A 12316-nucleotide genomic window follows, 5' to 3' on the forward strand; every position below is an offset into this window, starting at 1 on the left:
GCTGAACGCAAAGACACCGCGCGAAAAGCATGTCGCCTTAATAGTTTAATTATTGTTGTTATCATGGGATTTTTCCGCAATCACCTTGAAGGCAATNTCTAAATGGAAGCACAAGGAGCCCTTTTTTATGGCCACCATCGCGGATATAGCCCGTTCGAAGGTGGATGATTGTCGGCCGTTGGTCGTGGTTCGACAAGGTAAGCCTACTCATAGACCAACAATGCAGGGCCCTCCGGAGTCAATTGTTTCAAATTGAGATGTCATTATGCGAACTTCTCTCAAGACCTCCTGCGTGCGACTACAACTATGTGAGTGTGTATGGGTGCGTGCGTGTGTGTCGCTTGATGGTATTTGAGGTACTTTGAATTCCTCGATACCGCAAAGTTGTACATGCTGCACAATATCTGGGAGAGTGCTACAGAAACTGTTAACTGAATTGAATATTATGGGATCTTTGTCGAGTGAGAAGGCCTAATGACCCTGAGAACCATTTGGCACGATACTATCGGACAAGAAGACTTGGGGGAAGAAGACGGAAAAATTTGCCGAAAACGAAGACAATCAGTCAACGAGCCTGTTCAAGCAGAAGGAGAGAGAAGACAAATCATTAGCTTGGCTAAGCATGACTTTCCCTCAGTTTTGGAAAAGTGCTTTGATTAATGGTTTGGCCATTCGAGAAAACTGCCAATAACCGACCATTTCCTCACAATATCGCTTTCGTGTTGTCTTTCAATCTCAATCGTTGGTGGCGATGAATATTCCTTTTCCCTCCAGGACTTGGTGGGCATTCCCATTCCAAGAAGGTGAAAGTCATCATTCCTCATGACCCCTTGGAAACACCACACAACAGCTTCTTCCTTGGATCATCATCGATTAGTCGGTCTGAAAGCTCCAGTTTAAATAGTGCTGCCAGAACTGGTTACCCTCACTAGTCATCGACCAATCCAGCCAAACCACAATTCCAGAGACAGGACGTTTCTGCTCCAATAACCGCTCAGGTTCCAGCCAACCATCGAGTTGGCTCCATCGAAACCGGATAAAAGCAAACAACACTTCATCGAGATGCGTTCGTTTGATTTTCAGGTCAAGACATCAAATGTGGATGACTCGAAGTTTTCGCCAAATCCAGGTCGAGTGATTTAACGAAGCCTCAAGGTCCAAGGGAGCCCTTCATTCTGTACTGCACTGCACTACACAGTACCTATTTGCTGTACTATGTGTGGGGTCGGTCGTGGGGTGATCACTGATCATCATGTCACACAATGATATTGATCTGAGCTGGAAGATGCCAATCCCAAAATAGGAGAGTCAAAAGGAAATAGTTAACGCCCTCTGTTGGAAAGAAATAGAATCCAGACGTTCAATTCATAGAAATACTTTTCAAAAAGTTGCAAAATGGTCNACTATGTGTGGGGTCGGTCGTGGGGTGATCACTGATCATCATGTCACACAATGATATTGATCTGAGCTGGAAGATGCCAATCCCAAAATAGGAGAACAACAAGATCTGCACGTATGAAGAAATGATCAAAATTTGCATCGACTTGGCATTCATGCCCTTTGTCATGATCCGCATTCGAGCGGCACAAGATGACGAACAGTTTCGTTGCTTCGGATTATCAGCCGCTTTTAAAGAGCAAGTCAGTTTGCATCTCCAAACAAGTGATGTTCCCCGAAAAGGGGCGCTAGTGAGGCAAGACTGTAATGGTTACGAACCAATGTTTGTGCTCATTGCCCAAGGTAATTGAGTGCTAAATAGCTTTAATATACTTCCCTCGAGCAGCAAGTGGTGACAAAAACAAACCACATAAGTTGATATGTTGTTGGGTCGACTCGACAATCATAGATTAGCCAGAGTGCTCTCTGAAGATTGGTCCGAATATACCATGATAAGTGGATAAGGTTTAATTGATGGTTTCCACCGCACGTTCATTTCAGCTGGAAACTGGTTCTGTTTTATGAAAGTTGAAAACATGGGAGGGCAATCAATTCATCTGTTCATCTCCGAGTTTGTTTCTCTTGCTGGCTCACTGACATCTTTGTTTAGGGCCGGATCATTTTGAGGCCAGCCAATTAACAGCTAAAGTAATGATCGTAAATGGTTATGGCCACTAACTGGCATCTGATGCTCAAGTGGAATGGAGATCTTGATTTCAAAACTGTCTGCAAACATTAATCAAAGGTCTCAAAAGATCTAACACGCTCGTGTGGGCAAGACACACCGACCGAATCGAGGGCTCAACAACTCACCCTTGCGTGACCCCAACTTGTCTTTGATTGCCAAAGCGTTGAGCATCCAACGAGATTCACCTCCTTCCCGAAAGAACAACATATGTATGCACCTACGCCAGTGGGCCCTTCTCTGCATTTTTCACAAATTCCCATACATGCGATATGGCTTCGAAACGAGGAGTTTGGGCTTGTCGGATATCCTTATGTCTTACCTTAAGCACAGCCGAGATCTTTCGTTGCCTCAAAACCGTGAGCTTGCGTGTGACCTCTTGGTCCTGATGGCGTTGTTCACGATCCCATTTGTTGGCAGCCAGAGCCAAGGCCTGATTCAAATTCACACCAGTGGTGGTGGTCGCTACAGGCTGATAGGGGCCGGGGGCCTTACTAGACACAGAAGCGGTGGAGGCTCCTGAGGAGGCCACACTACTCGAGCGACTCGAGGTCGAAATAATGGCTGTCGTGCCATTGGGTTGCGTGTCACTTGGGGCCCCCAACTTGATGATGGTGGGACCCACGGACTTCAAGGACGCCATATTGTCCTCAGATGGGCTACTTCTCAAACTGGAGATGGGACTGGGTATGGACGAACAAGACGAGACCTCTTCGCATAAGGCTGATGATCCCGTGGTACGTGGAGAATCCATGGCGACAATCCAAGAAATACCTGTAAAGGACACATCAACGAGTTAGTTGACGGGCAAAAAAAAGGCGAACAAGCTAACAAATTATGAGACACATGTTTGAAAAACGCCTTCCCACCAGAAAACACATGTGTGTTTGAATAACGAAAGATGGGTCTCTGTAGGTGAAAAAAAACGGGTTGGGTTTGGATTCGTCCGAAGATTTATGGTAGGCTCTGTACACACAAAGATTCGGCCCTGAAACAATGACCAAGCCAAGCCAATTGTTGTCGACATAAACACATGGCCAATCGTGGCATTGGCAATTGGCATCCCAGTCCAAGATTTATTTGTCGTGCCATTCAATAAAATTAGGATTCATATGCGAAGAAAATCTCCCCCCTCTTCTGCATTCTAGTAGATGTACGAGCTAGAATTTGGAAAGATCCCTTTGAAATAATGTGATCAAGCCAACAATAACGGGAAGAAATAGTCTCGGAATGGCGAACATTCAACAACAGAGGAGCCTTTCAGTGTGGGGCTGTGTGCTGAATCGCTTAAAGCTGCAAAGACATTGAGATAAAATGATTGTTTCAAGCTTCTGTCTATAAGTAGAGTACAGGCTAGATGGCTGACGTCGTGCAATCATCTTGAAGGAGAAACAAGAGCAAGACTAATTCAATTATGTTTCTCAAGAACACGAGAACAAACCGTCGTTCTCATCGTCGCCGAGGGGAAGCCGTGGTTTTTGTATCAACTCCAAGGTTGGGTTTACATTGACATAATTTGGCTGGAGTCAAGATTATGATGAGCTTGTAGTATTCAGACTATGGCACATACCATAGTACTCATTTGCGAAAGTTTTGAGTGATTTCCAAGGCATCCAAATATACGAAAAGCGTATTCGATATTGTGTTTAACACAATCAAGTAATAAGCCACTGAAGAAGTGACAAGCTCGTCAGTTTATAACAATTTGGTTGGCAAAGGTTTTGATGGCAAAAGCAGAACCAAATGGATTTTTCAACGGATTCATTTTTTCAATCCTCGTGTAAATTCGTCCCAATGTCTAATGAACCAACTGAGATGTTCCAAACTCCATTTATGATTATGCTCGGTAGGGACTTCCTTTCGGCGAGAAAGAGAGCGAGATGATACGTGGTAAAATTTTGACAGAACGTGCGACGAGCTCGGCCAAGATCAGGGCCGTCGCACAATTTGTCAAGCAATAGCGCAAAAATGTAGTGGATCCTCCAAGACGAGCGCCATCCTTCTCATGCTTCTTCGTCACTGCACAGGTAGATACTAATTTGTACGCCACTGAATTTTGGTCTCATTTGAAGATATTGGAAATAAGGATTGCCTTGGAAGACTTTTTCCGGTGGCAATTGGCATGGTTATGTGCTTGAGGAGCCGACCAATTGGCTCCACTTGGGATTTCCGATTGGAAATTATTGGCATGTTGTTGTGACAATTGGTCCCATTGGTGCTCGATCTCGCTTTTGGAGAAGATAAGTGAAATTTCATACTACAATTGTTCCTCATCCTTTGGTTGGAAGGAGCTTAACAAATACTTCAACAAAAGCCTGATGATAGAACGAATGCCTCTTTCTCGACTACTTTTTCCTCCTTCTGCTGCTGTCTTTTTCTCATTTCATTCTTGGAGTTCGCTCGTTGCAGGCGCTTCGTTCATTCGTCATCCATTGATCTGAACAGTCATGAATGGACCAGAAGAATGAGAGTACAAGTGAAAAAGTGAAAATGATTTCTTTGGCTTGGACATCAGAAGAATACCTCCATAATGGATCAGATCATCATGATCATCCTCTCAAGAAATCACAATGATCTTTTGTTTGCACACTCTCCGACCAGAGCAACCACACACAATCATCTACGAGGGGAATACACACTCGAATGGAGACCCTTTCATAATGTCGTTGCCAGTGAATGTCAATAGCTGGCATAATTGAGCTATTGTCAAATCTCGCCTTTTTTTAAAAAAAAATCGATGCCACTAAATACTTGATGAGGGATATTCATGCTGGTTTAAGAAATAATTGCACAGTTATTAATAAGCAACCATTCCCCTCTCTTATTAGATAAGCGACCCTTCAGTAACAGCTCTTCCTCTGCTTTTATAGAATAACAAAATACAGCAAGTTCTTGTATTCTAAGTAACCGTTTAAGCCCATTTTGGTCCATATCCCCCTTGTAGGTGTCTTGTAGGCAATGCAAGAGAAGGGCCGTCCCAAAATACTCTGATATTTGGAATGAAAGTTTGACTCTGTTCTCTCTTTCATTCAGGTAGCTTGCTCGCTTCACAGCCAAGTATCCTTGGGGCCGTTGAATGGGAGGACATGCAGATCGGGGCACTATTACGGACAGTAAAGACGGAACGGACTTGTACTACATGAGAATAATTGCCACAGACGAATTGATATGCCGGCTGGATTTTCGAAAATCACTTTCTCTCCAATTGGTCATGGATGAATAATAATAATGGATGCATTCCCGACTACCTACGTATGGCAAGCCGTCACCCACCCTTCACGTGGCCTACGGAATGCAATGGAAGACTCAATGGTTCCAATGACCAAACACCAAAAGAGTTGTTGTTGTTGTTGTGGTTGTTGTGTCCAATCCAGAACCCGGAAGAGAGGCCCGCCAAGAAATCATATCTGACAGTTTTTCTCAAACATGGTCTCATTAACCATTATTCACGCCAAAAATTGTCGTCATCCCAAGGAAAAAGAAGGAGAAGGGAAAAAACCCTGCACCAGTATTTAGGCGAGAGGAGCGCACCAATCCGGATCTCGTGAGAATAAACCCTGGTGGTTGTCAATTTTGGGATCCCACTTCCCAGGCCCAGTTTATGTGTGTAGTTTAATTAAATTTTCTTAATTTTCACAGCCAGACAGGCAAGCCTCGAGTTTTTGCCACTCAATGTGGAGCAGCCAGTGTACCGTATGGACGGACATCCATCCATCTACTATCACACAGACACTCTCACACACTCGCCAGCGCAAGCACCCGATCTTAATGGGAATGGTATTCGAACCATTCTGGAAATCGGTTGGTTGTCGTTGCTCTGAGTCTAGATCTCCAGGCGATTATTATGAGATGAGCACCGTTGTTCCCTGCTTAACAAAGACATTCATTCTCAACACACACGTAGTACATAAAGATGGATCGAAACCGCAGATGAACTCGATTCAACCACTCCGGTTTTCAACATCTTGTCGCCGAATGAAGAAGCAGCACTTAATTTGGCCAAAAAACTCGGCCAAGCGTGCAATCTGTTGCACTTTGATACGGATACAAATGACAACATGGCCGTCGAGGAAGAAGAAAAAACTCGAGATGAAAGGGTCTTTTCGGCCTTTCTGGTTCTTTTCTGACACCACGTAGGATCAGCCATATTTGTTTGGTATTGGATGGTGTGTCAAAAGCGTTTCTCATTTCGTTAGCTGGTAGCTGATCTGACTCGTTCCTGTTTTTCCTATCCTCGCAACATGAAAGCGATTCGACTTTGGTGCTCGCAATTGAAAGGCAACCGACCATATCCTATCTAATTAGAGTTTGCTTGAGTTGGATACTCTCTTTGCAAGCCTCATCGGGCGGTGATACACATATTTCCTACCATCATCGACAACAAACACTCACTGATACACTCCTTGGGTTCATCTGTTTGGAACGGTAGTTCAGTTGATCTCTCTTCCGCGGTCTCTGCGGCACAACGGACCCTTTAACTTACCAAGAATATAATGGTGCCCCCCAAATTGCTTGCTTAGAATGGTCAATTGAAAAAGTGAATCTTGTTTCTTATCATGTCTGATCAGGCATGAGCGAGTGTTGTCAATAACGTTCAAATATGTATTAGCGCAAGCATTAAAAGGTTTTGTAATTGTTTATGAAATCGCGTTGAGGACAGACAGAGGTTTGCAAATAAAACAGTTTTTATCCAGAATTCAATTTCAGCCCAAAATCTCGTCTCAAAGCGAAAATTTGAGTGAATGTAATGTCAAAGTGTTTTCAAGGAACGTATGTTCTTGAAATGGAACAAAACTCGTTCTTTATGATTTGCCGGCATCAAAGCGCACTTTGAAGGCTTTTCGTTTGTCAATTGAGGCAGACATGTTCAAGCCTTCTCTTTTGCTCTTCTAAGGAATAGCTGTACTTGCTGGCTTCATGTAATGATGTGCGTATTGCTTTTAACCTTTAAAATATGGCAGTGTTCACCCAATCACATCCACAGCACACGATCATTTCTTCCCCTTTACATAACATTATTCCGAATTAGCTATTCAACCAACTTTGTGAACCAACAATCCCGATCTCTCTTACATCAAAACCCAGTCAATGGAAGTGCAATTTCAGCACAGCTTTCTAGCGGGAATCGGGCGACCTGTTTTCAATCCGTGTCCTTTGGCATTTTAATATCAAGGAAGTGGTTGTCTTGAAATCCCTGCCCCACGAATGACTCATGGCTTTGCGGATTTCCTAACGGGGAGTATGTTGTCATCCCCATCCTCATCATCATCATCATCATCATCATAAGTATCAGATGCATGGAGGAGGGACTGGCTGTGGCAAAGGAGGTGGAGGAGGCCAATTTAGTTGCTAAAAGGTCCTTGGCATGGTTGTCTCATCTTCAGAAATTGTGAAGACGTCGCTGGCGAGGACCCGCTAAAAGCGTGCGCACTCTCGATTGCTATTGCACACTTCCAAAGTAGCATCATATGCTCTGTGATGATGGGGGTGGAGGCTAAGGAAGAAGTTCATCATTGTTGGACTAATCTGGTTTCACCCTTTTTTCCCACCAACCACGACTCGAATGGAGAATAGCTGAAAATGGTTACGAGATGAAGGTCTTCTCACTTGATATGTTCTCATCTGAAAGGGCGACTCTGTTCAAATGTCATCATCATCATCATCATCTTCATCACTTCGACTCGATCTTCATTTTTTTGGCTTCATCTTGCCAGTAGTATCAGGAGGAAATTTGCAACATGATGCCACATCGGTTTGGAAGAACGAAGGACGGGTCTTACGACTTTCAATGTATGATGGATGGGACTCTGTCAGAGAGAGAATTATGAACCAATAATTCAATTCAAAGTGATTCTCATTACGACACACTGATGATTGAAAATGACCGCCTTTGTCAGAAACAATACACAGGATTCAGAAGGTGAAAAAAAAACCACCAGAATGACTCTAACAAATGAGCCCGAATCCTGGAGGAAACTTTTTGCGACTCAGTTGAGAACAACTTTAGAAACTATTGGGAAACAATGGCAATAAAAGGAGCATCACCATCATGATTTGACCCAAACGTTATATGACATGACAAGATCAACCTTGTAAATACTAAGTTCATCACGTGTTCCATTTCCATTTTCGCATCTATCAAAATACCCTGGAGTGCAGTAATTTATCAATACTAAATATACCCTTCATAGTGTGTTCCTATGCACCCAAGTGGGTTGGATAATGCAGCTAATAAGTCATCCAATGGGTGAAATTCCATCTCTCATACCATTTCAAAGGTCCGCATTGGAAATGAAAATGTTTTGTATGCAAGTCTAGGTCACACGCACATGTACGTATGCCGTACAAGCGACATTTGGAGGGCAAATCATGTGTTGGTGAAAGAAAATACCACCTACCACAGTACCACATTGTATGATGTCCAAACAACTTCTCATCTCCCTTGAATCCAGTATGTTCTTTACGACGTACAAAGAACGTGAAACCTTCTACTTGTGCGTCGATCGAGGCATGGATTGAGGTTAGATTTGACCATGAATTGCAAAGCCTCCTTTTAAGTTTCGCTCGGAGGAAAATTCGCAAATGCAACCCATGCAATCCTCTCGTTCTCAGCCCTCCTTTATGGCTTGCTGGCTTGCATGGTTGGTTGCTTGGTTGGATGGTTTCTGGTACCTGGCTGCTTGCAAACCATCATCCAAGAATGATGTCAGGATGGGGAAGGAGGTGACCTTGGGGGTTTGAGCAAAGATTTCTAGAGTTGCTCTAGTCCCAACCACATGTACTATATTTCAAGAGCGACCGAGGTGCAAAGAGACTGACTGACACACTGGGAAGGAAATTTTAACTCACCAACCCATTACCTGATCGAATGGGCCGTCAATAAATCACCAAGAAGAGGAAAAGCGATAGAAATGAAAAAAAAATGAATGTCACGTGTCAATTCTGGCCTCCCTTTTTAGAGGTGCTAAGTATTGCCATAAAATGATTCTGAAGCTCGATCCAGCATTCTCTTTTTCTTGCCAAATTCTGCCTCAATTGAATGTCATCTTTTTCTTTCGTGTTGCTTGACTCTCCCGAGATCCTCTCTTGCTCGCGGCAACACGTTTGGACACACCAAAAAAACCTGTATGAGTGTCTCGTTCGCTCTTTCTTTCTTTCTCTCTTTCTGTTCAAGGTATGATGGATATCCAGCATGTTGGCAACATCAAGTGACCATATGACCACAATCGCTGCTCAGCGGACCTATCGACTGTTGTTGCCTCACCAGATCCCCCAAAATTGGTGGAACGGAATTCCTGGCCGACGTTTGGCAATCGAACAAATTTTCGGCAGGCTCTCCTCGCTCAAAGACTTTCTTGAACGTGAGATGGTTAATCACGATCGGAACCATACACGCACTATATCATCAACGCTGGGCACTTTAATGATCATCCAGATAGGATCAAAAGCCCAGTAGGGCCCCCAGTGGGGCCCCCAGTATGTTCTCCCTTGTTGTCCCCAAGTACTTAACCCTCCCAACTCATCATCCTATTGTCAAACAAAGCGAGAAAAGCAACAGTTGGCCAAGTTAGAACGACTCATCTTCACGTGGTCGATCAGCTTCGGAACGTCCAGTTACTCAAAAGTCGAATAGAAGTAATCCAAGTGCTTTGAACTCGACCAACAGAATTTCTGTGTCGGCTTGGATAATTCCAATTTTAAATGGCTGGGGGAGGAGGACCGCGGTCCGTTGGTGCAAGTACAAAAGCAAGTTTTAGTTTCCCAATGGAGATAGACAGATCCAGACGAAGACGCGGACCCAAACAAATGACGGCTGAGTTTTTGGTTCGCCAAGTCAATGGGCCTTATTTCTTTTGTCTCCTGTCTCTCCCGCCCTACGTTTAAGTCAAATTACCTCATGCCTCGGTAGAAGAAACTATCTTTTCACCTCTTCACTCTCATGATGATTGCTGTATAATGTGGCCACAGTCTCATTTTCTGTCATTGCGGGAATGGCGGCCCCATTGAGGAGGCCTTGTTCCTTGAACCATTCATCCAAATTGCCTCCATCAATTACGTGATATGGTCAAAATGATATCAGTGGACTTCCTATTCAAAAGAGGCTCCTTCATCTACGAACTACCAACAACCGATGAATTTTGGACCGCTTTTGAAGCTTTGCCACATCATTTCAAGACATGATTATGCCATTCACATGGCTTCGAGATAAACAAACCCACTGATTAGCTTTATTGCCGCAGTAAAGGGTGTACATCTAAATTACGAGGAAAAGCTTTAGTCCAAGTTTGAAGTAGTCCAAGAATGAACGGCCAGCATCTCTAGCATTTATGAGCCCATTGCACGACGACTGATCATACTTGCAACGGTAACCGGTTCCTCCTCCCTGGCTCCCGCCGCATTTGATCACTGATCCAAATGAGATCGGATCTGGATTTTTGTGCCAAAAAAGTGTCTCTATCGTCTTCCTGGTTAACAAGTCGCGAGTCCCCCCCCCATGTACGTGGTTGCAAAATGGCCTCAAGGAGCTAACTGAATGCGCGACGTCTTGCACATTTCCCTACACGAGCTGGCCAATAATGAAGAGCGATTCTGGGAACACTCGTGCGATCACCCTACTTTGATGATGAAGCGTAAACAGCATTTAAACACCATCAGTTAGATTCTCAGTCAGCTGAATCAGCTAGTCCATCATCAGCAGACTGTCGGTGGGAGATAATGAATGACCTGGGTGAGTCCTCTCCGCCCCGGAAGTGTGAAAAATTATGAACTTGTCACTCGGCTAGCTAGTCAAGCATTGGTAAGTATGTGTGTGTGTGTCTTCAGTAAAACATACACCTTGGGATCGAGTTCCCTTTGTTCTAATTCCCTTGAGTTACGTGACGGCCTTAGCCGTCAATATACAATAGTAGGGTATATGTAGTACCGAGGGCAAAAGCCAAGCTTTAATCACACTTCTAGGTACTTGAAAGCCCATTATGTCTCGATCTCGGGAAGAGCAGGAGGATGTTCTTTGTTGATTAACTGTGAATGTCCTCTTGACATTTCAAGCTAATTGGATAAGGTGTTAGTACCATAGAGGGATTTGAATAATTCCATCCAGGTTCACAATTGGCTTTGTATCAAACCGTGCTTGTCATGGTTTTCAGTTATCGTTATGGCTGCAATGCACCTGGTGGTCAGTTTAATAAGCATTCTAGTTGCAGACCACATGCATAAAACGGTTCACTCTGATAGATGATATGTATATGTATGTGTGTATGTACGGACTCATACGGGAAAACTATTTCGTTGAGGAATGGCAATCGTCATTGGTGAGATGCAAGAGAGACGTTTGTCAAAACCAAGAGAGAGTAATAGCTGAAAATGCCGACAATCTGCATGCCTTTTTTTATTCTGATTTTTGATCAACTGATACATTCTGAATGTGAATCGTTTTCTACTCGTTCGAGCCTCTTTTTTCTGGGTGAGATGAGGGCAATGGCTGTTTGAAACATGTGGGTTTTGCCATACATTTTATAGGCGGGGCTGTGTAATAAACGACCATGTCCAAATCTTGTGGCCCAAGTGCTTCCTGGCTAATTCTTTTCATTTTCGAGATGGCACACTGGGTTTCGATGGGGAAAGATTTCATTAGCGTCGAAAGACAAGATTTATTCGTACATGAGCCTGAACATGTTGAGCTTGGACACCCAACCAGTCAGATAGTCAGCCAACATATCTACTACCTACCTACCACTTCTACTTCCATCATCATCATGATCATCAAGATCCAAGATTCATTCAGAGTTTCACACCATCGCTCTGGGTGTGACGAAGAAATTACCGCTTTTTAACGAACACATCTCTTGCATTTGTTTGAAGAAAAAAAAACGTTTCTGCACTTCATTATTTTCACTTTCTAATTCTCCATCATCGGACGGTGACGATGATTATTGCTATTAGACCTGAGTAAGCAAACATTGATCGAACCCTAAAGCGCTCGATGGTCGATGATTAGGTACTTTCCGGGTGTATTCAACCAGACGTTGCCATAATTTCCATTAATATCCATGAAATGGATACTAATCCAATACATAGTATGTAAGTAGTCTCGAAACATGAAACCATTTAACGCTAGTATATCAAAAGGGAGAGAGTGCACTGTTGATGCAACTCAAACAAAAGAGTTAAATTTAGGATTTCCTGTGTTCTATT

The 12316-nt window shown here is 43.6% G+C and overlaps 1 protein-coding gene and 1 long non-coding RNA gene across 2 annotated transcripts in view; one reads left to right on the forward strand and one right to left on the reverse strand.

Annotated features, from left to right (window-relative positions):
- LOC131881742 (type-2 histone deacetylase 1-like) overlaps positions 1-12316 on the reverse strand; it is a 37026-nt gene that overhangs the window by 21301 nt on the left and 3409 nt on the right. Inside the window, exon 2 of the mRNA XM_059228691.1 lies at positions 2445-2896. Within this exon, the coding sequence (XP_059084674.1) occupies positions 2445-2876 (432 nt within the window). The 5' untranslated portion in view covers positions 2877-2896. The remainder of the gene's footprint in view (positions 1-2444; positions 2897-12316) is intronic.
- On the forward strand, positions 1403-5764 carry LOC131881744 (uncharacterized). The gene is made up of 2 exons (XR_009373391.1): positions 1403-1740; positions 5156-5764. It is a non-coding gene; the product is annotated as an uncharacterized LOC131881744 (long non-coding RNA).

Source organism: Tigriopus californicus, chromosome 6 (genome assembly GCF_007210705.1).
Source record: "Tigriopus californicus strain San Diego chromosome 6, Tcal_SD_v2.1, whole genome shotgun sequence".
NCBI lineage: Eukaryota > Metazoa > Arthropoda > Copepoda > Harpacticoida > Harpacticidae > Tigriopus > Tigriopus californicus.